This window comes from Zootoca vivipara, chromosome 6 (genome assembly GCF_963506605.1).
Source record: "Zootoca vivipara chromosome 6, rZooViv1.1, whole genome shotgun sequence".
NCBI classification, from domain to species: domain Eukaryota; kingdom Metazoa; phylum Chordata; class Lepidosauria; order Squamata; family Lacertidae; genus Zootoca; species Zootoca vivipara.
This window is the reverse complement of record NC_083281.1, coordinates 67,155,350-67,179,608: the sequence shown is the minus strand read 5'-3', so window position 1 is coordinate 67,179,608 and position 24,259 is coordinate 67,155,350. Positions and strand designations below refer to the sequence as shown.

Sequence of the window (24,259 nt, the reverse complement as noted above, 5' to 3'; positions counted from 1 at the left end):
CTGGCGCGCCACGACCCCTCCATCAGTTGGCACCAGAGGTGCATCACGTTTGGGTCAGACTTTTGTCTGGAACATTGCATGCAGCACCAACCAGGGGAGGGGCCTCCGATAGCCACGGTGGCCACCATGCATATCAAAGGGGGTGAGGCAATACCCAAGCAGTACTGGGACCTGCAGGAGGTCTTCAGCGAAGCGGAGTCCGACCACCTACCCCCGCACAGGCCTTTTGACTGCCAGATCAACCTGGTGCCAGGGGCGACGATACCCCCAGCCAAGCTGTACGCCATGTCAGACCAGGAGCTGGAGGATCTGCGCGCTTTCATCGACAAGAACCTCAAGCGGGGGTTCATAAGGGAAAGCAAGGCAGCAGGGGGCAGCCCGGTCTTCTGGGTGGACAAGAAAGACACGCAACAGCGCCGTCTTGTGGTGGACTTTAGACGGCTGAATTCGGTGACAGAGCCCGTGGCTTTCCCCATGCCCAGAGTGGATGATCTCCTGACAGCGGCACGCAGGGGCAAGATTTTCACCAAGCTGGACCTAAGGGGGGCGTACAACTTGATCAGGATCCGGGAAGGAGATGAATGGAAAACCACGATGTTCACGCCTCTGGGCTCTTTTGAATATCTGGTGATGCCCTTCGGTTTGCAAGGGGGCTCAGCATGCTTCCAGGCCTTCATGCACCACGTCCTGGGGTCCCTCCTCTTCAGGAAATGCTTGGTCTTCCTAGATGACATCCTTATCTACTCGAATGACCCAGTGCAGCATGTGAAAGATGTCAGAGAGGTGTTGCAACGCCTGAAGGAGAACCACCTGTATGTGAAGCTGGAGAAGTGCAAGTTTCACACCAAAGAGGTGGACTTCCTGGGCTACAAGCTGTCAGACAAGGGGCTGGCGATGGACAAGGACAAGGTGCAGGCCATCCTGGACTGGCACAGCCCCAGGACGCGCAAAGATGCCCAACGCCTACTAGGCTTCGCTAACTTCTACAGGAAGTTCATCAAGAACTTCTCTCGCGTTACGGCTCCCATCACGGACTGCCTGAGAGGCAAGCAGAAGTTCAAGTGGACACCAGAGGCGCAAGCAGCGTTCGAAAGCCTCAAGAGAGTGTTCGCCTCAGACCAAAACCTGTTCCATGTGGTGCAGGACGCGCCCCTACGCATTGAGACAGATGCTTCTGAAAAAGCTGTGGGCGCAATTTTGTTGCAACTGGACGCCAACAGGGAGTGGAGACCCTGTGCCTTCTTCTCCAGGAAGCTGACACAGCCTGAACGCAACTACACAGTGTTTGATAGGGAACTTCTTGCGATCTACGCTGCGTTCCAGCACTGGCGACACTTCCTGGTGGGCGCGAAGCACCCCATCCAGGTGTGCACAGACCACAAGAACCTGGAGTTCTGGAGAACTGCCAGGGTGCTCAACCAGCGGCAGATACGGTGGGCAGAGTTCTTCTCGAACTTCAACTTCTCCATCCACTACATCCCGGGGGAGCAGAATGTCAGGGCGGATGCCCTCTCCCGCAAGCCAGAGTACATGGAGGAGGAGGCGCCACCAGCCCCAAGGCACATTTTCCCCCCGTCGGCATGGTCCTGCGGAGCAGCTGTGGTGAGCGAGGCAGAACTCACAGCACTGACGGCAGCGGATGAATTTGCCAACCGCATCTTCAGAGAACTGAGAGGGGGGAGGGAGCAGGCAAAAGACTTTGCAGAACGCAGAGGGCTGCTTTTCTACAAGGGTGCGCTGTACCTACCCACCACCCAGCTTCGACGTACGGTCCTCAAGCAGATGCACGACAACCCTACAGCGGGGCATTTTGGAAGGGACAAAACCGCTCACCTAGTCATGAGACACTTCTGGTGGCCAGGGGTGCGGGAAGATGTTCGAGACTATGTAAGGGGCTGTACCACCTGCCAGCGGGCGAAGGTGGTCAGAGCAGCGCCACCAGGGTTGCTGGAGCCCTTAGCCACACCACACAGGCCGTGGGAAGTGGTGTCCATGGACTTCATCACAGATCTGCCTTCGTCCAGGGGTAAGACTGCAGTGTTGGTGGTGGTGGACCTTATGTCCAAAATGTGTCACTTTATACCGTGTGCCAGGGCAGTCTCGGCAGAAGAGACAGCCAAACTGTTTGTTGATCACATTTTCAGACTGCATGGATTACCTTTAAGGGTTATTTCGGATCGTGGCCGCCAATTTGTTTCCAGGTTCTGGCGGCGGCTCATGAACCTCCTGCAGGTGGAGGTCAGCTTGTCGACGGCTAGACACCCGCAGACCAACGGACAAGCGGAGAGGGTCAACGCCATTCTGCAGCAGTACCTGAGATGCTACGTCAGCCAGCGGCAAACGGACTGGGTGGATCGCTTGCCACTAGCAGAATTTGCCTACAACAATGCAGTGCACGTCTCCACAGGGGTGTCGCCCTTTAAGGCCAATTACGGGCGCGACCTCAGATCTTTCCCAGAGAGGGAGAGGGAGGAGGAGGAGGAGGAGGGCCCACAGGCTGAGGATTGGGCAGAGGAACTGGAGACGGTGCACCAGCAGCTCAGAGAACACTTGGAGAGGGCCAAGGAAGCGTACAAAAAGGGGGCAGATCGCCACAGGCGACAAGGGGAGGTCATCAGGGTGGGGGACAAGGTGTGGTTGTCCTCGGAGGGCCTTCCCACCAGAGGGAGGTGCAAAAAGCTGGCACCCAAAAGGCTGGGCCCCTTCACGGTCACGCAACAGGTAAACCCGGTGGCATACAGGCTGGCACTGCCAGAGGACATGAGGGTGCATCCAGTGTTTCATAGATCGCTGCTGTCGCCGTACAGGGAAAGCAGCAGGCTCCGAGACAGCGAACAAACCCACGAGGGAGGGGGGGAGAGGGAAGGCAGGGAGCAACTCAATGAGGCCACGGCCATCCTGGATTCAAGGTGGGGGGTGGGGGGACTGGAGTACCTCATGGCATGGGAGGATGCTCCACCGTCCCAGAATGAATGGGTCCCAGCCACTCAGATACAGGAGGAATTCTTGGTGGAAGAATTTCACGCCCTCTTTCCCCACAGACCCAAGCCCTGGCACATGGAAAGGGAGGGGGAGGAGGAGGAGGCACGGGAGAGCAGCTCACCATGGCGCTGGGAAGCGGAGTTTGAGGAACCAGAGGATGAGGTATGGGTGTCACCGAGATCCACCCAGTCAGAGGAAGGAGCAGATTGGCAGAACGTTTTTACCCCCACCAGCTCTGACGCCACGGACTTTTTGGGATTCCCGTCCGCCCAGGCGGAAGGGGGGGGCTCGCAGGACTGGGGGGAGGTATTCACACCAACGGGCTCGGAGAGCACTGAGTTCTTAGGCTTCCAGTCGTCACCGACACATGGGGGGGGCCTGGGGAGGGGTGAAGGAGAGCTTGGGAGGGGGGTGGATGTGAGGGACAGGGGATATCGCGAAGTCCCTCCCCTCCTGAGTTCAAGCCCGTCCCCGAGCAAAGGGGAAAGCAGGGAGAGTTCCGATTCCAGTGGGGAAGCAGGAAGTCGTGTCCGAGGCTCAGGCAAGGTAGAGGAGCCAGGGTCCCAGGTGGGACAGGAAGGGGCAAGCAAGGGGGGAAGACCCATCCCTCCAACTCCAGAATTACGCAGGAAGAGGAGGGGCAAGAGGATGGGTCTGCCAAAGCTTTTGTGTTGGAGAAAGACGCGCCAAAAGCCATTAGGAGGTTCTGAAACCGACTGACAACATCGCTACGTGTAAATAGCAATGACTTGAGCACTGTAAATACGCAGCACCAATAAAAGAATAAAATGCAGAGCTGCGTAGCGTCGTTACTCTGAAGTAGTCCACTCCGGCCACTGTGACATCGGGTCTTATTTATTTATGCTGCCCGTACTCAGAGGAGCTTTTTTTTTTTTTTTTTTGAGATTGCACCCAGAGATAGAAAGAGAGGGAGAGGGAAGATTTTCTGATGTTGCAAGGAAATAAGCAGGGGTTGAGGGGGGGGGAGAGACGGAAGATGCTCTTAATACTCACTCAAAATTAGGTTATCTCCCACATATAATAACGACTGGAACAATTGGCATAGATTTGCATGTAATCTTTTTTAACGGTACCTGAAGCTCAGTCTGAAAGAAGAACTTCTGTGGACACTGGGAACAATCGTAAATTTTATCCTCTTGCCCATGGACAGCAAAGATATGTTGCTGCAATTTATTTGCCTGTACAAAAACTAGAGGAACAAAAAAGAAGAAAAGAAACAGCAGTGTTGTCAGAGAGAATGACCAGCATAGTCGAATTCATATGGACACCTTTTGCCTGTTGCCAAAGATATAGCAGCAGACTGTGGAGTCAGGGGCTTTCACTCCTTTGTCCCTCTCCTCCCTTCCCATTCCATTTATTTACAAATTGTGGGTTAGATCCAGACTACCCTACTATTTAGTAGTTTATTGCTTATTAATTTGTAGACCACCTATATGCCAAAATGGCTTCTAAGCGGTCTACAACTTTATACAACCAATGCATCATTCAAATGCACAGCAACATTAAAGCATCGTTAATTAAACTATATTATAAAACAAACAATGAGAAAGTGTAGCAACTGAATCTATTTAAACAGTAAAATTGTAAGTTCAGTTCAGGGGGGATGCTTGCCTAAACAAATGGTCCTTCAGAAGCCAGGGCGATGGCAGCACTGATTGGGACCTCCTGTATTTTAGCAGAGACAAAGGAAGGGCTTTCCACAACACACACCGGTGCCACCAGTGGAAAAGCCTGCCTCTGTGTCACCATAAGCCAATAACCATCAGGTGGTGGCAAAACTCAGCACTGTCATGGTATGTGCCTGAAAAGCAGCACCACTTCCCACCTAGGCGGCAGCATTTTCAGTCACATGCAGGATCCACTAAAATGCATTGGGCTTGAATTAGGCATGTTTAGTGTAGACATACTGCTATGCTACCCTTTATGCTGGCAAATGATGGCATGGTTTGGGAGGGATTTTTTTGAATGTGGGGGATGAGGGGAGACCTGATTCTGCAGCCTGCTCCCAGCCTCTTAACCATGATTAAGATATAAACATCATTATGGCTACCCCAATACACATACACATGCTACATGGAAATGAAGGGGTGCTTTATAAATGGCTGAGAGAGTTGCCCAGATTTCCCATGTATACACAGCCATGCACTGAGTATAGCATGAACATTGACTTTACAATTCACCCTTGGGTCACTTGTCAACGTTATTTAGAAAACACACAGAAGAAAAAGAACATCTAGACCCCAGGCAAATAGTAATTATAACAAGAATCGTCACTGTGGTCTGATGGCATAGGATATTCCAACTTAGCTGAAGCTAAGTAAGTCTTGGTTTGGGCAATGGCTGGATGGGGGGCCCCTAGAACTCTATGGATGCCACCTTGGGCCTGTGCAGTCATAACAACTCTAGTCTAATAAACCACACTTTCTTGAGCTCAGATTCCTGCTTAGCTTTAACTTCATTTAGATCCTGGTTTCATATCTTGGTGCCTAGACAGTGATTAAACCACAGTTTCTCAGTGAAGATGTAACATAAAACTGTGGTTTAATGAAGAAATGGGCGAGGATGGGAGGATGTGTGCATGTAGGAACAATGCTTTTTTCTTTTTAGTGTAATAAACATAGTTTACTAGAATGAGATGGTTACGCCTAAATCTGATCCTCAAGTTCCATGATGGAAGAAAGGCAAAATATAAATCGAATGAGCAACCAAACAAAAATACTTAATACACCACTTTTAACACTGAATATGCATTATGAGCACTGCATATTGGCTATTTTACCACTCCCGTAAGAGTGACCACTAGTACTCATTTTAGAGATGGAGAACCAAGGCTTGGCATAAGTGACTTGCCCAGGAGAGTTAGCAAGGTCAAGGCCAGGCATCCCCAGACTTCAGCCCTCCAGATGTTTTGGACTACAATCCCCATCATCCCTGACCACTGGTCCTGTTAGCTAGGGATCATGGGAGTTGTAGGCCAAAACATCTGGAGGGCCACAGTTTGGGGATGCCTGGTCAAGGCTCTCAAGGAACCTGAACCCAAGTCTCCCACATCAAGATCCAATACTGGACCACACCGTATAATCACTGTACATTGGAATACAGAAATAATTCTAAATGTTCACACCAGGAGGTTTAAATGACTGTGGAAAATACTGCCCAGTAAGAGAAATGAAGGGGAGAAAGGCCGCCCTTCCAGGTAGCTCTGGTTTGTGAGATCATATTCAAAAGCTTTTCTGGTAGCGGTTTCACCCTTCCAAGGAAAGGAATACTGTATTTTAAAACTCCCCTGTGTGTCATTTCTGGATCAAGCCATGCACACAGAGGCTTGTCTGGGTCTGACTGTCTTACCTGTAAAACAAACAGGGCATTTGAATGTGCCTCCCATCCCCTCGAAGCTGTGCTCAATCAGGTGACACAGGAGCTTTGCCGGAGAGTCAAACATCTGGTTACACAGCTTGCACTCATGATTGATGCCTTCCTCTGCAAGGTTCAAATGATACAACTTGTTAGTGACACAGCAGATTAGCGTCTGAAATGCAGTAGTCGGCGAGAAATCACAGCACTGGATTGCGTGGTTTCCGGGACCGAAAGATGCTGTACTTGCAACACCGCCTCCCCCCCCCCAACCCCTTTACAAAAAGCATGCGTTAGTATGCTTGTAGTGTATTCAGGTGTACAGCCGCAAGTCAAATTTGAGGGGCATTTCTATTTACAGCCCTGATGGAAGTGACACTGTGATCAAACCGCCAGTAACATACACTCCTGTTTCCTCAGGCTTGTGACACAATGCCATGCCTCTACGCTCCGCAAAAACAGAAGGAGAGACACAGACACAACACCACTGCTGCGGGCATATAAAACACACACACACACACACATATATATATTATTAAGACTTCTCGAACCCACATCGAAAAGTGCAGGAGGTTCAGGTGAGGCCATAGAAAAACGGGAAGCCAAAATGCTGCTACCTTCAACTCAATTTGCATTGTAACAAATTCAAGAAAAGGTGTTGATGCTAAAGGAACAGCAGGGATCCCAAAATGAGGGTTTGAGCCAGCCAAGTTTTTTTTGGGGGGGGGGGACGGGACAATCTAACTGGGGCAATTAATTCCTCCCTCAATATGGATTTGTATTTCCTATATCGTCTATGAAAGGAATGTGTTTAACCTTCCACAATTCAGGGACAGAGTACACAATATAAGAACAACAACAAAAACTGTTTGTGTGCGTGTGTGTGTGTTTGTGTATGGTGCTGGTGCTGGTGCTAAGGGTGGCAACCCCCCTGAATCACCTGTTTGCAATATTAAGCCCTATCTGGAAGTACCCAGGCTACTCTCCCAGGGCCAAGAACAACAGGTAGGGGAAGGGAGTTTAGAGCAGGCGAGGGTGGGTTTTTTTTTAAAGCCCAAGGGCCACATCCACTTCTGGGCACCCTTCTGAGGGCCACATACCAGTGGGCAAAGGGCAAAAGTGGGTGCAGCAACTATGTAAACTTTACAAGGAGGGGTTTTTCTACACACACACACACACACACACACACACACACACACACACCTCTATCCTCTGTCCAGACAAGCAAGAAGCATTGTCACAGTTCAGGGGTATGTCCCAGCCAAGCAAAAACACTCAAGGAGGATACAAAGCAAAGCCAGTGAGGGGTGTGGTGTGGGGAGAGTTCCAAGGGCCAGAAAGAAAGGCCTGGAGGGCCACACTTGGCCCACAGGCCTGAGGCTTCCCACCCCTGATCTAGATGCCTTCCAGCGAGATATTTACTGTGAGATGGGTGCTGCTCAGGCATGTATGTTTTTTCAGAGCACACAGAACACTATGGAAATCAAAATGCCAGTCCATATCTCCCCCCCACCCCACCATAAGCAGATGTGGCCCTCAGGCTGAAAAATGTTTTTTACCCCCTGATATAAAACATATCTGGTTAGGGGTCAGCAAAGGTGGGGCAGTGCTGATAGAGGGTCCCAGCCACTCCCCCGTCTAGGTCTTATTAACCTCAGTATGTTTGCTGCATCATGTGACTTCAAGACCATGCTCCGGTAGCATAGTTTCTTCATGGCTTAGAGAACTATTATTTAAGCACATTTGATAAAGATATAGAGAGTGCAATCTTTCGAAATGAAAAGAAACGGGTTATTAGCCACAAGCTGGGATGCGAACTGAATTGCAATCACCACTACCATCATATATATCCATTTCCAGAAGTCATGTTATTCCATTGAAGCAAAAATAACCAAAGGCCTTGTGGCATCTTAAAGATTAAGAAATTTATTATGCCTGAACTTTCCACTGACCAGAGTCCGTGCAGGAAGTGCAATTGGCAGGCATTTACATATATAATACTTTTGAGCTTCACATACATTAGATCACAAAATTGCTTACAACAGTCCTGTAAGGTAGGGAAGTATTACCAGCCCCATTTGGTAGATGCAGAGCTGATACAGTGTTTCGTAGCTATGGCTACCTAATGACACCACGGCACAGGTGGTCTTTGAACCAGGGGCCTTTGTGTTTCATAGCCCACTCCCATACACTATACCTGCTCCCCCCATAAGCCAAACAACCAAGCACATGTATGGAAATTATATTCCCAGTTTTCACATATTTGGTTAATGTTAATTGTATACCATTTGGGGGCAAGTCTGGAAGTATTTCAAACAGTTAAAGCTACGACAAACAAAACTCAAACAAAAAAATAATAAAAACATAATAGGTTCCCGCAGATGTGGAAATTCGCTCCACTGGAGGCAAGACCTTTTGATTTGCAAATCCACTTCTGAATTATAAGGCCTTCTTCTCACCAGTTGGGTTTTTTGTTGTTGTTGCACTCCCACAGGAGTCTATTATATATTTTCTATGTCAATGAAACCATCCAGAAAGAAATAAAAAAAGGAAGGGGGGGAGAGAGAGTTGAGTAAGAAAGAGAAAAAGAGAGGAGAAAGTCCTATGATTTAGCATGAGAAACATTTCCCTTTTCATAAACTCAAAATTAAGAAAAATACCAAAAGATGTGGAGAGGAATTGCTGGTACTTTCTTAGCATCATACTATAGTCAATGTAACACAGTGGTTCTAGAAGTTTGGACTATGGGAGCTTCCAAGTTCAAAACCCTCAAAAGAAATGAAGCTCACTTGGTAATGCTATTGCACTCACCTTCTGTCAGCCCAATCTACCTCACAGGGTTGTTGTGAGAATACAATGGTGGGGGAGTGAAACACGTGTGCAACCTTATTGGAGCAAAGGCAGGATATAAATATGCTAAGCAGAAAGAAAGCAAAACTGAGGGCTAGAACCATCGCGAACTTTGGAGGATGGTTTTCTCAGCTAAAAGATTGCATGTGGAAATGTTAAAGAAGCGAAATGGAGCTGGCAACATAGTGACTAGACATGTAGCACTAGGGTGTTTTTTTTAATTAAAGAACACACCCAGTTATTTCCTTCCTGTGCCTTACATGTATGGGAGGGAACTTTGTCAGATGGAAGTGGCTCATAGGAGAGACCAGCCTAACAGGTAAAATATGGAACCCATCTCATTTTTAACATAAAAAAGCAGATTGCTACCACTTGCTGTGCTGGTGTCTCTCCATATTATTCTCCTTAACCCCACAATCTGCTTGTGGATCTATTGATTCAGTGCTGAGCAAACACAGCATCAAATCACAGATTCTTAAGGTCTCTTTCTCTGTTTCCCAAGTTCAGAATAATAAGCATTAATTTTACACTTCATTTCTCTGCACTAGAAAAAAAAAGACAGAGAAAGAAACGTGGTCCTTGTTTAAAACAAGCAGGCCTGCGGGATTTTATCAGGCAGAAACTATGTCAGGCCAAAAGAGGAACAGAGCGCTTTGTGTAAAAGTGTCGTGGGGAGATGATAGTATTCTGTAATGTTCCCAGTACCTACTTTTGTCTCCAAAAGCATTTGATCCCTGGCAGACACATATACTTATTTCCATACAGGTCTTGAGGGAAAGCCAGTAGGAATGAGAGCTGATTATCTGAATCCTGAAGGTGAAACCTGGGTGGTGCCCAGCAATGCTAAAGGCAAGCGCAGGGGCGAATTTGGAGGTACATAATTTACTGCCTGTTAGTGAGGATTAGTGAGTTGCGCTGACCCGGATGAACTGCAGTGGCGAGGCTCCGGCTCCCATTGTTCTTAAGTTCAAATGCATTTGCGTGGTGTTGATAGGACCACGCTTTGCTGCTGCACTTCCTACTCTCTCCCCCTGCCTTGCTTATTGCAGTGGCACTGCCACGCCTTGACATTCAAGCGATTCCAGTGGCAGAAAATGTGCACTTGGCGCAAGTTGCAATGAGTCTCTGAGCCCGTAAGAGAGGTGACAATGGCAGCCTCCTGGCAAGGTCTCCATATAATTAATAGTACCGTGTGGAGCCCATGCACTTGTAGCCCCTGAAATCCTAATTATAAACTGTATTAATGGCAACGCAAAAGGAACAACACAAGTGGCATAGGCTGACACCCTATCAAACCCAAGAACAAAGGAGAGGTGTGTACATGTAGCAAAAAGACAATAGCCTTTACTGCTACTTTAGAAACAAATCAAAACCACGACCTCTCCAGACTGATTTAATAAAACAACATTCTCCCTTAAGGGAAAGGGTGGGGGGAGTAGCCTCCTGCTTTACTGTGAAGACATTTAAAACAACCTGACACTCATTTTTGACACCTGCATGTAAATCACACACTGTTTCCTTCCCAGAACAGTCCATTTCTGCTTCATTGCAACAAATTAGGGTAATGAAAGCAGATGAGCTTTACTTGTAGGAGTGAAGCGCATAAATCCCTTCCTTAACTACACTCCTAATGAATACAGGGATGCTGAAATCTGGTGCAACCAAATGTTAAATATCTACAACCCACCCAGTTCAAAGATAATGTGTCTTGTCCTGTTATCTTGTATATTGTTGTTTTTTTAGAGGGTCAGCAAGTGGAACTTCAATTGGCACTGGAATAGACAGTGCATTAGTGTTATCAGTTACGGAAGAAGAAAATGATTTGCAGTGGTGATTCCAGGATTTTGGGGGACCTCATTAATGGCACCAACATTGGGCCTCCCTGAACGTGCACACCAGGAATTCTCTTAGGTTGGTTTGGATTTACTTGGTCACACTGTGCAAAACAGGAAATGGTAGCCCTGTCTGAGTAGTTTAACGTACAAACCAATTCAGGAGTTTACCTTCCACAGATGTGAGCAGGAGAATGAATGAAATCAACTTGTATCACAAAGGAGCCTCTCTAAAGAAACCTGAATGAGGGAAGCACTCATTACACACTCCAGACAGACAACACAATTGCCGTATTGATTTGTCATTAAACACTGCAGTGAGGATAACGGGACCAAATTCTAGGCAAAGAAAGAAAGCCTTGGCTCAGCTAATCTAATTGCTGTTGCCATGTTGGAATGTCAGTACTTCCATTTTTCATTTAAGAAACCCCTGTTTTTTATAATGTGAAGATATTAGTTTATATTCCATCCCAAAATACTATTTCAATGTACCATGTTTAGGGAGGTTTTTAATATTTAATGCTGTATTGTTTTTAACAATTGATTGGGAGCTGCCCAGAGTGGCTGGGGAAACTCAGCCAGATGGGCAGGGTATAAATAATAATAACAACAACAACAACAACAACAATAATAATTATCATTATCATTACCCCACTGAAATTGAGGAAGAAAGTTGCATCTTCCTCCACTTTCTGCAACTGTTCCCTAGGGCCTGGATCAGGTATTGTAAACCTTTTCAAACTCAGGACCCACTTTTAACCCAAACATGTATTTGAACACCCAATTTCTAATATTTTACTATATGTTTACATGGTGGCAATGCTCCTCTCCATTCCAGGCAGAATTGGCTGATTCAGAAACTCTTAAGTGAAGAGGGCATTTTATACTGTATTTCCCCTCGTCCCCAAATGCTCCTCAAAGTATTCCAACTAATCTCCTGCCATTTCTTCTCCCCTTTCCCTTTCACAATCAATTTGTACCCTGTGCATGCACCTGAACTGACAGTTTCTTTTATCTGTGTTCCCAGTTCCTTGTAGTACATTCACTTCCTCCTCCTCTACTACGGTAGCTTCCCTGCCTTAACCCCTTCCTCTATTCCCGGTGTATTACAGTGGTACCTCGGGTTACAGACGCTTCAGGTTACAGACTCCACTAACCCAGAAATAGTACCTTGGGTTAGAAACTTTACTTCAGGATGAGAACAGAAAACGCGCGGTGGCGGCGTGGTGGCAGTGGGAGGCCCCATTAGCTAAAGTGGTACCTCAGGTTAAGAACGGACCTCCGGAACGAATTAAGTTCTTAACCCGAGGTACCACTGTACTGCTATTTTGGGAGCTGCTGCTGCTAGGATCTGTCCAACCCAAAAGCTACTGCATGAGCAGGCGGTGGGCTTCAGGGTAGAGGCCCATTGGTGGCCCCCAGCTCACAGTTATTAGGCATATTCAAAGCCTGCCCTTCACCACTGTAGCCCTCAGGGAGAGGCACAATGCACAAACTACAAAATTACATAAAATCAACCAAAAAGAGATTTTAAAACGGCACATCAGTTTACACATAACACTCTTCCGACATCCTTCTGGGCCCCTTCCTCTGAGCGTTTTCTCAACCAAGTGCCTTTGGAAATCACAAATGAATTCGGGTGGTCTTTGCGTGGGACCGGTGGGACAAAAGGAACTGTTCAGAACAGAACCCTGACAATTAAGGAGCCTGGGTTTTTGAAGAGCATGGGATTGATGGCGTGGACAGCAAAAGCATCACCTGGGGAACTGGGTGTAAGTCCTCCGAGGGTTGATGGAGGTCAGTTACTATAGCAACAGAGAATGAGCTCAACCTTGTAACTGACCCTTATCTTTTTTTGATCTGTTGGCCACTTGGGGCCAGAGCTGGAAATCAACTGGAAAATAATCCAGTCACATATCATAAAGAAAACTATCTATACTTATTTAGCCAGGTAGAAACTGAAATCCTTTGCTTGGGTGGTTTTGCTATACTTAAGTGCCTCTCACCTTTAATGTCTGCACAGCATTCACAAGTCTGCATATAAGTAATCTGCATTACAGACTATGCAGGGACCCACCTACTATGCATGCTGAGAAATTCAGCACAGCTGCACCTATCTAGATTTATGCATTTCTTTAGTTAGCCAATCGGGAGGGTTATAGTCTGCCTTCTGACGTTCAAAAAAAGTCCACAGAGTAAATTGCAAAAAAAGAGAAATAACAGGGGGGTTGTTTTGCTTTTTAGACACAATATAAAATAGAATAAATTCCTGCACTTATAGAAAAGAAAGCACACTAAACAGGCAGGGGTTTAAGAATATCAAAACCCAAGTGCCTTAGGAAATAAAAATATATCATCTTAACATCTGAAAGGGGAAGGGGGTGACCAATGAACATCTCTAGGGAGGGAACTGCACAAATGGGGGCCACCACAGAGAAAGCCCAGGTTCCCCAATTGACCTCAGGATGTGAGGGGACCAGATGACTGCAATAACACCTCCAAAAATGCAGAGCATAGCTGCCAAGTTATCCCTTTTTTAAGGGATTTTCCCTTATGCTGAATAGGCTTCCTCGCGAGAAAAGGGAAAACTTGGCAGCTATGATGCAGAGCTAGCAACATAGCTCAGCATCTACCAAGGGTGCAAACCTGCTCCTCTTCACCATTAAAACTGCAAAAGGCCAGTGAACCCCTGTGGCCGATAACAGTACCAATGTCTTGAACCCCCAAGCAGCTATGCTCGGGTACCATCTTGTCCCCTACTCTATTTAATATATATATGAAGCTGCTGGAATTGGTCAGTTTACCGAGACCTTTGCTGGCTACTGTTGCAAGTTATCTGTCATTTGTGCTGATTTATCTTATTGCTGTTATGGTATTTTTAACAGGTTTTATTGGAAACCACCTTGAGAAGTTTTCATAACAGGAGGGGTGTGTGTACGTAGAGAAACAGAGAGAGAGAGAGAGAGAGAGAGAGAGAGAGAGAGAGAGAGAGAGAGAGAGAGAGAGAGAGAGAGAGAGAGAGAGAGGAGAGAGCACACACTGCAGTCCAACTTCTGGTGGGACAGAGGTTCTCAACTCCTTATTTCATTGCTACACAAGTGTTGTAGTTTGTCATCTGGTATAATGGGTAAAGTGGTGGATATGGAAATCCCAGCTCAATCCTGAAGTTCACTGGTGGGTCTTGGGCAAGTCTCCATCTTTAGCCTACCTATCAGAATTAAGAAGGCTCACATCCAGATGATCATAATTTGAAAAGCTACCTTCATATAAAAACACTAGAAGAGTCCAGAAATCCACTTTTCCACACCTCGTCTCCCTCTGTCTCTGACTTGCTATCCAATTCACATATCTCTAGCCAGAGCCTAGCATACTGTTGGTACTGAATTAATGTTACATTAACGATATAATCTTTGTCATCATCCTCATTATCTTGACCTGGAGGAATTAAATGAGTGAAGTCACCGGAATGAAGAAGTTAACAGATTGAATTCCAGGTATTTGACAGCTTTGGATGCCTTTTTAGATTTTTAGAGAGACACACACACAATGGTGACAGGCTATTCAGTCATGATTTTTTTGTTTCATTTTAGAATAAAATGTCCTCAGAGACACATAGCAATGGTATGACTCGGAGGTAAAAAAAAATGACATATTCTTGTTTCAATAAATGCTTTCCTGATGTGTAATGTTTATTATGCTAAAATCTGCTTCCATCAGTACTGGCCTGAAACTGTAGCTAGTGTTGATAATCAGATTTAGTCTTGAACCTTGTCATATTGGGACTCACCTTTAGTCCAAACAATTGGGGTGGGGACTCAATTTTTAAAAACCATTTGCCAGTACTGTATTTGTATGGACTGTATTTGTATGGATAGTGTTCTCGAAGCTACGAACATGAGTTTGACCAAACTGCGGGAGGCAGTGGAAGACAGGAGTGCCTGGCGTGCTCTGGTCCATGGGGTCACGAAGAGTCGGACACGACTAAACGACTAAACAACAACAATTTGTATGGTGCTGCTGCTCCTATTCTTAACCCACCTTTCGTCAGGCTATGACCCAGTAGTGAGTCCCCAACCCACCACTGAAGACTGATGAGTAAAAACACGCCATCATCTTTATGTACATGAATGAGAATGAGAAAGCATGTACAGTTTTTAAAGGCTTTTCAAGGGAATGTAAATGGAACAGGAAATCTGGAAATTCAACTCAGACCACAAAACAGGGAAAAATAATGAAGACTGGATTACTGCAACACAGTCTATGTGGGCCTCCCCTTGTAGTTGGTCCGGAAGAGCAGTTAGCAATGCTGCAGCATACTGCACTAACAGGAGTGAGATCCCACCAGCATACAACACCACGACACATCTCTGGCAGCTGTCAATTTGCTACTGGTCTTACTATCAGCATATAAAGCGCCTAACAGCTTGGGACCAGTGCACTTGAGGATTGCCTTGCTAACTCAACTGCTTCTTGCAAGTACCACACAATGTTCAGTCCACATCTGCAAGGAGTCAAGCTTTTCAGTGTGGCTGCACCTGTGTGTTTGGAAGTCCCTACCTATTCCCATCATGTAGGCACCCTCACTGTTTTGTTCCAGACACCTGCTAAGCACTTTTCTCTTTTGACAGGCCCACCTAGATGTGCAAACAAGTTTTCCTGATTTATATCAATCGTTGTCTTAAATTGGTTTATGTTCACCGCTTACATATTCTTTGATTTAGCAGTTTATAGATCATTATAAATGAATAAATAAATGTGTCTGGCAACTTGGCCCTGCTGAGCTGCAGCAAAGATCTGAAGAGGGTGCCAGCTCTACTCACACAGGCTCCTCTACATGACTGTGTGACTCTGGGTCTTCCTGACTGTGTGGAGGAGTCTGCGCAGGCACAGCTGGTTCCCCCTGCAAGAGTCCCTTTTCTGAGTTCCAAGTGGGTGGAACTGGCTAGGAATGTGACATCAAAGAGTGAGGGCTAGGAGGCATAGTCTTGTGCACATGGAGAAGACCCGAAGCTGCTCAGCATGAGAAGAATCTCAGCTTGTGCTTCAGAGAGTAGACTGCAAAGCCATACAGACCCCTAGAAAGAATTGGCACCAGCTGCAGAGGGCCAGGATGAGCCCTTTGCCATCTTGTAACAGAGAAAGGAGATTCTGTTTAGTATTTTTCCAACTGAAGTGGGCACAAGCTTGTTTTCTCCTGCTCTGGAGGGTAGGACTTGAACCAAAGTTACAAGAAAGGGGATTCAAACTAAACATACGGGGAAAACATTCTGACAGTAAGAGCCGTTCAACAGTGGAACAGTCTCCATCAGAAGGCTGTGGACTCTCCTTCCTTGAAAGTTTCTAAGTAGAGGTTGGATGGTCATCTGTCACGGATGCTTTAGCTGAGATTCCTGCCGTGCAGGGGGTTGGACTAGATGATCCTTGGGTCCCTTCCAGCTCTACAATTCTGTGATTCTACTCCTCTTCTACCATTAAAAGGTAAAGGGACCCCTGACCATTAGGTCCAGTCGTGACCAACTCTGGGGTTGCGGCACTCATCTCACGTTATTGGCCGAGGGAGCCGGCGTACAGCTTCCAGGTCATGTGGCCAGCATGACAAAGCCGCTTCTGGCAAACCAGAGCAGCACACAGAAACGCCGTTTACCTTCCCACTGTAGCAATACCTATTTATCTACTTGCACTTTGACGTGCTTTCGAACTGCTAGGTTGGCAGGAGCTGGGACCGAGCAACGGGAGCTCACCCCGTCGCAGGGATTCGAACCGCCGAGCTTCTGATCGGCAAGCCCTAGGCTCTGTGGTTTAACCCACAGCGCCACCCATAGGTGGGGCTAAAGCACGAATAATTTATTCATTTAACATACAGATTCACCTAACAAGACTCTAAAGAAAAAGCAAACCAAGGCCTTAAGGTTGTCTAGGAACTTCCAAAGCCTATCCATCTACAATCTGAACCATTCTAGGGATAAAGAGAAGAAAAAGCTTTGCCAGGTGGGATACAGCCTATGAATCTTGCACTGCCCATACCTCTTATCCATAGCTCTTTGTGGGCATGCCATTCTGCATTGGCATCATGTTGCTCATATTCTTTGAATCCCTCTGTCTTTCAGCTGAAATATAATTTTGCATTCAAAATACATTTATATGATCTAGGCTGGCACAACACTGATGTATTTTATGAGCTGAAGATTCGTTAATAAAATCTTCTATGCCTACTTCAATCTTATGACAATTTTACTATTATGTTTTCAAGGGATATGAAAGCTGTCCGCAGTGGTTAGAAACATCACTTTAATGAAAAATGGTAACACTGGGAGTTTGATACGTCTAGATATTGCCAAAAAAAAAAAAAAGAGCAACAGAATGAGCTGCATTTTCAAAGTGTGCATTTGGCTTCAGATCAACTTCTTGGTGGATGAAATTAATTACACTATGTTCCTTATTCAAGTCTATGTGTTTCGTGCTTTCCTGCAATACAGGGGTTGGGAGATTTCACCGTTAGGCTCAGGCAACCAAGATAGAAAACCTGGTTTTAGAAAGGGCCCTGGGTATCCATAGAAGGAATCTCCAAACCTCTGCAAGTTTCGCTGCAATTAACAAACTATCCCCTGTTGCATTTCTGCAATTCGCTCTGCCACGTTTGATCCTGAACAGCAGTTACAATGTGGAGGAGAGTCTGTACATCTCCTTTGCTGAGATGTGCATGAACTCCAGATATAGAAAATGCTCAACTTCCCTTTCCACACACTGAAATTTGTGGCAGAAAGCACTAAGGCAAGTTGATTTAGAGATGGGTAAAATCTGTATTTCCTGTCCATGCTAATTTAGCAAGTTTTTACCCATATTTCTGCTGTGTTTCCGCACAAATCTCTATGGTTTAAAACAACAACTATTGCTCCTTGCAAACCAAAGACCAGTACTTCAAGCAAAGAGCAGGAACAGAACACTTCTTCTTGGTGTAATACTTTTCTATTTGAACATAGAAGACTCAAAGCCAGGATCCACCACCCAGAGTCCAAAGTGGTGCTACCCATTCTACTATCTCAGATTGGCATCGCTTTCATGGATAGACCAGACTGGGAACAGTAACCTTCAAACACAATGCCTAGAAAAACAACCACACACACAAACACACACACACACACACACACAAATAAAGTATTTCCAGAGAGTTGCAGGTTAATCAGAAATGTTGTGCACGTAATCTCTTGTTGCACCAAACACAAATATTTAGAAAGAGATTACCAAATAATAATAATAAAAAACACAAAGCTACAGTATTTGTATTTTGAATGTTAATTTGACATAAAGAAGTGTGCATGAGGGAATGTTTATAATCAGAACTCCAATAAACTCACAAATGACTCTAGTATTTTATAAGCTTGTTAGGAACAAATCACTCCCTTAGCTTATATTTACTTACTGATGAATCATAAAAGGCCTCAATACACAACGAGTAAATTCAAAAAAGAAAAAAAAAGGTTCTCCTTTGGTTTTATCAGCAAAATGTATTCTGCAAACCTTGCAAATGGCACTGCGAATTCTGTCACCTGTCATGTGACAAAAGAACAGCTCCCCCCTAAGCTCAGCATGGTAACCTGCCCTGTGTTGTCCCTTCCCCTACCCTACCAGCTGCAGAAGAGGCATCCTAGTTTTCAAAAGCGCAGAACTAGATATCTCCCCTTGCCTCCTGCCCTTCTGTTGCCTGGAGAGCAGTCTTTGGGAGCACATCCAGGCGTCCTAATCTGCATAATGATGGACCTCTAGAGGGATTGTTCTGTCTTACGAAGAGTCGGAGAAAATATGCACTGTCCTCTAAAGCAAGTGCGGCGGAAACCAGCACAGAATCTAAAGGTGGAAATGGATGCTCCACAGTGACATGAATGGGCCTCCTATTTGGTCCCATCCCCCCCCCGAACATATAAATCCATGGGGCATAGAAAATGTGTGACACTTTTTGGCTTGAGGGCCATACTGAGAGTTCACCAACCCTCCGACGGCCAAATGCCAACAAACACACACACACACACACACTTGCACATTCACAGAGCACACAGCACACAATCAGCCCCGGGGGTGGGGGGTGGAGCCACACACACACAGGAAGTACGGCACACACCCTTTAACACACGAGAATTCATTTCCCTGATTTCACTTTAGTGGAGGTGCCTCAATGGAGTTTTCTCCCTAAGGAGGCAGCCCAGCACCTACTCCACAAGCTATTAGACACCATGTCAAGACATTTGTATTTATCCAGGCATTCTAAAAAAAATTATATATCATTATTATTTAAATTTCTATTCTACCCTTCATCTGAGGATTGCATGGAAGTTCACAATATAGAAACACAAGAATACATAACATAGTAAGAAACAAAAACAATACCCCCCCCCCCAGTTTTAAAGGCCATAGGTAAAGGTTGTTGTTGTTTAGTCGTGTCCGACTCTTTGTGACCCCATGGACCAGAGCACACCAGGCACTCCTGTCTTCCACTGCCTCCTGCAGCTTGGTCAAACTCATATTCGTATCATCGAGAATACTGTCCATTATCCAACCACCTCGTCCTTTGTCGTCCCCTTCTCCTAGTGCCCTCAATCTTTCCCAACATCAGGGTCTTTTCCAGGGAGTCTTCTCTTCTCATGAGGTGGCCAAAGTATTGACGCCTCAGCTTCAGAATCAGTCTTTCCAGTGAGCACTCAGGGCTGATTTCCTTCAGAATGGATATGTTTGATCTTCTTGCCGTCCATGGGACTCTCAAGAGTCTCCACCAGCACCATAATTCAAAAGCATCAATTCTTCGGCGATCAGCCTTCTTTATGGTCCAGCTCTCACTTCCATACATCACTACTGGGAAAACCATAGCTTTAACTATACGGACCTATAGGTAAAGGTACCCCTGACCATTAGGTCCAGTCGTGAATGACTCTGGGGTTGCGGTGCTCATCTCGCTCTATAGGCCAAGGGAGCCAGCGTTTGTCCGCAGACAGCTTCCAGGTCATGTGGCCAGCATGACTAAGCCGCTTCTGGTGAACCAGAGCAGCGCACAGAAAAGCCGTTTACCTTCCTGCCGGAGCGGTACCTATTTATCTACTTGCACTTGACGTGCTTTCGAACTGCTAGGTTGGCAGGATTTAAAGGCCATAGATTGTTTAATTAGCCAAAGGCCTAGGAGAAGAGGAATGCTTTTGCCTGTAACCTAAAGATATGTAATGAATGCGTCAGGTGAGCCTCCCTAGAGAGAGCATTCCACAAGAGGGGGGCCATTGCTTCATTATTTCATTGCTGACGATATTTCTGCCTCATTATATTGTAATCTGTGTTTGTTTAAAAAATACTTAGGTCCTATAAAATATCCTCTGATTAATCAGGCTGAAGAACTGCCAACCCTTAGGTGCCTAACCTGTATATAAAACCAATAATCAAACAATGATTGATGTGTTATCAAATACAAAATATAGTCATACGTTAAAACCCCAGTCTGAAGACTTGTTTGATGATAATCTGCAACCTTTATCTAAACAAGGTTAAATATTGATACTAAAACACACCCACAGCCCTAAATATCCCAGACAAAGCTAATGACATGACACTATAAAACTCTTTTTGAACAACCTTTTTCCAAAAACATATCAAGGAAAGATCTGTTGGTGAGTCAAATAACAATATCAACCAGCATGTCAGGAATCATGGGAACTACACACTTCCCATGGTTCCCAATGCCCCTTCACCCCATTCTGCTCCCTATGATCAATGGCAATTACAAAGTCTGCTTCTCTATCCAGGGGGAAGGGCTCTTGGCTTGGGGTTGCTGGGACCTTGCAGGGAGGCTTCTAAACGAATTTGGAATTAGCTTCATTTTGAACAGACATTCTTTAGATTTATCAGAATCTTCCCCATGCTAGTTGCACACCAAATTACTTTGAACCACAGAACTAAGTAGGAACTTTCCCAATATGGCTCCAACCCCTGGGACCTGGTCACACGGAAGCATGATGAAACACTGGGAACACTATTTGATACAGTAGACTCATCTAGCTCTATCTTTATATAGAGATATATAAAGATGTGCATATCTCAACAGGCTCATAAGCAATATGTTAATACAAGTTGTGTATGGGGAAGAAAGAGCTGGCACAAGGGTATTTTTCAAATAAATGTAAGTAAGTGATCTGCACGGTAATGACTGCATTAGGTACGTTTGCCTGGCACTCTTATTTATGGGGCTGAACTATTATTGGGGGTTATCAGACCATGTGTTTTATTAAACACACACTTAAAGCACCTAGCAAAGCACTATGCAATAACATCTTGTGGTCTCGAAAGATGGACCCACTTACAGCCGCCATAAAGTTGCTGGCTACATCTCGTCTTTAGTGTTTACAGCAAAGACACAGTAGCTGTGTAAGTGAGGCAGGTTTAACAAAAATTATGGGAAGTGCGAAAACATTTTTACTCAAATTTCCAATTTTCACATGGAAAACTCATTTGTCATAAATTTTGCTGTTTCAAAAAATCAAAATTCAGATGGTGTTCATTTTAATCTTAGTAATATTTTTACTAAGACTCCCTGGAAAAGACCTTGATGTTGGGAAAGTTGGAGGGTACAAGAAGAAGGGGATGACAGAGGACGAGATGGTTGGACAGTGTTCTCGAAGCCACCAACATGAGTCTGAACAAACTGCGGGAGGCTGTGGAAGACAGGAGTGCCTGGCGTGCTCTGGTCCATGGGGTCACGAAAAGTCGGACACGACTAAACGACTGAACAACAACAAAAATTATGTTTATCATAGGTATGAGCTTTCGTGTGCATGCACACGAAAGCTCATACCTATGACAAACTTAGTTGGTCTCTAAGGTGCTACTGGAAGCAATTTTCTTGTTTGTTTGTTTCGACTACGTCAGACCAACACGGCTACCTACCTGTAACTAACAAAAATTATATTATACCGTGTATTAAAAAACCAGATGGTGTTTTACACAGGTATGCTGAGCAAAAACCTTCTCTAGCACTTTTTGCAGGAGCCAAACATGCATCAAAATGCATCAGTGAACATTCCAAGGGGCCTACAAAGATAGGCCTATTACAGATAGGAAGGGCAGAATGTAGCTTGTCTAGGAGTGAAGACCTAGTAGGTTCACAGCATGGCAAGATCTGAACTATGAACTTCCTAAGCTCACAAATTCACTGCCACAAACCTATAACACTACAATTGAATTAGCATGGCTGAGGCTGTTGGAAGCTGCAGTCCAAAACATCTGGAGGGCACCAGGTTGGTGAAGGCTGCTACGAACTGTCAGAGTCGCTCTGGCAAAATTTACCAGCATTATTATATACCTTTGAAACTGCCACTACAGACAAATGTACTGCATTAAAATTTGGCCTAGAGCTCCCTTGAGGAAACATTTGCTGCGATTTGTATAACAGTTTATATATTTATGCTATTTAATGGTACAAAGCAATAATTATGACTTCATTCACTGATAAGCAACAGCATTACATAAATCTGAGGCGGATTTGGAACACGCCAGCTTTGTCAGTGGCCCGACTAGTTGTAAATTATGTTGCTGTTAAAAAAAAAATATTCTAAGCAAATATGAGGGAGCAGCAGGAAGCTAATAATGTGCCTCCAGCTGTTCCAGTTAACCTGCAAATGTGGCCATCTGCACCTCAGGAGAAAAAAACGAAAAGAAGAGATAGAGGGAGGGAGAAAAAAGGAGAGAAGCCACCGCCAAAGCACGCACAAAGCCTAGGCCCAACGCAGTAGGAGTGACCTTGCTCCTTCTGACCAGACAAGCGCATACACAAAATCAGAAAAAAAGTTACTGAAGAATAAAAGGACCTTTTCTTCCCCTCATATCATATCACATCACATAGAAAAAAGATAGAGAGAAAGAGAAAAGATTCTCTCTCCAAGGCTTTTATTCTAGAACATTCTGTCTTTTACCTCGGGGGTTATTATTTACTGCATTGCAGGCCTGTCTAGTGAACAGGTTTTCCTCACAACTTTAAACTGCAAGTTTTCAGGTGTTTTCTTTTTTATAAAAAAAAACTTTTAAAACACCTCTTCACAGAACTCACCTTGCATTATTAAAGAGGAACAGAGGCAGAGAAGGAGTAGTTATTGTAATAGATTTCATTCCTGCTACAGATGATTCAAAATAGATCGGCGGGACAAAAAAGGCAAGCTGTCAAACAAGACAGAGGTTCTCAGATAGAAAAGGCACAGATCTCCCAATGAACATAGAGGCTGAGTCCTAAAGCTTTAGATTTGTGGAGAAAAGGAGGTCCTTAAGTGTGGACCTGTGAGTTGCTTTGGGGAAAATATTGAGTTGAGATTCAGAATTTTTAAATAAAAAGATCTGGGTCACGATAAATTTGCACACACACACACACACACACACACACACACACACACACACACAGATCTCTGGCATTGGTCTTTCCTTGATGAACCTCCTGGGACTGAAAAGTATATTTTCTTCTATAGCTACATTTTAGTATTCTGTTAATAATACGCTTCCATACCCTCCAACATTTCTCCGATGGAAATAGGGACATCTGAAGGGGGAACGGGACAATCCGGGATCAAATCAGAAACTGGGACGGCTTCTATAAATCCAGGACTGTTCCTGGAATATAGGGACACTTGGGGGGTCTGTGGTTAGTGACAGTCATACGGTGCCCACTCCTGTGGCATCTTACACCCAACACCAGCCAGGCAAACTCTCCCCCATCTCTTTGCTTGTAACTGGAAGCCTGTGTAGTGATGTTCCCACAGTCATGGTTCAGGAGAGCCATAAGAATGACAAAGAAAGCTGGTGGAGGGAATGCTCCCATCTCTTCCAACCAATGCATTGCAACTAAATTTGCACCAGATTTGTTCATTGCGGAAGGGAATCTGTGCAGGGAAGGCAAAGAAGGCTACGTGATGGAGTCAAGACCTGGTTGCTAAAACAGCAGGAGAGCAGTCCACGAAGCAGCTATAGCCTGCCAGGCTTACAGTGGCTGACTAATCACAATTTTTGTTCTTGGGGTCCAAGTGGGTGATCACAGGAGGCTCTGTGGCAAAAGCGGTATGTCTCTGCCCTTGGATCTGGTCCAGTCCAAGGGCAGAGTGTGTTCCATAGTCCCTGTCCCACCCAGAATCCTCACTGAGAGATGCTGGCTCTTCTAGGTCCCATCTTGTACTCGGTGTGTGAGAGAGTCTGTGCTGGGTCCCTCC

General features: G+C 45.5%; 1 protein-coding gene across 2 annotated transcripts in view; it reads right to left on the bottom strand.

The window, feature by feature from the left end:
• The window catches only part of ZNF423 (zinc finger protein 423), a 312,821-nt gene that overhangs the window by 38,507 nt on the left and 250,055 nt on the right, over positions 1-24,259 (bottom strand). For both annotated transcript variants that reach the window (XM_035120988.2, XM_035120989.2), the window contains 2 exons: positions 6,352-6,483; positions 4,077-4,192 (listed from right to left, as the gene is read on the bottom strand). In XM_035120988.2, coding sequence (XP_034976879.1) covers positions 4,077-4,192; positions 6,352-6,483 — 248 coding nt within the window. The remainder of the gene's footprint in view (positions 1-4,076; positions 4,193-6,351; positions 6,484-24,259) is intronic.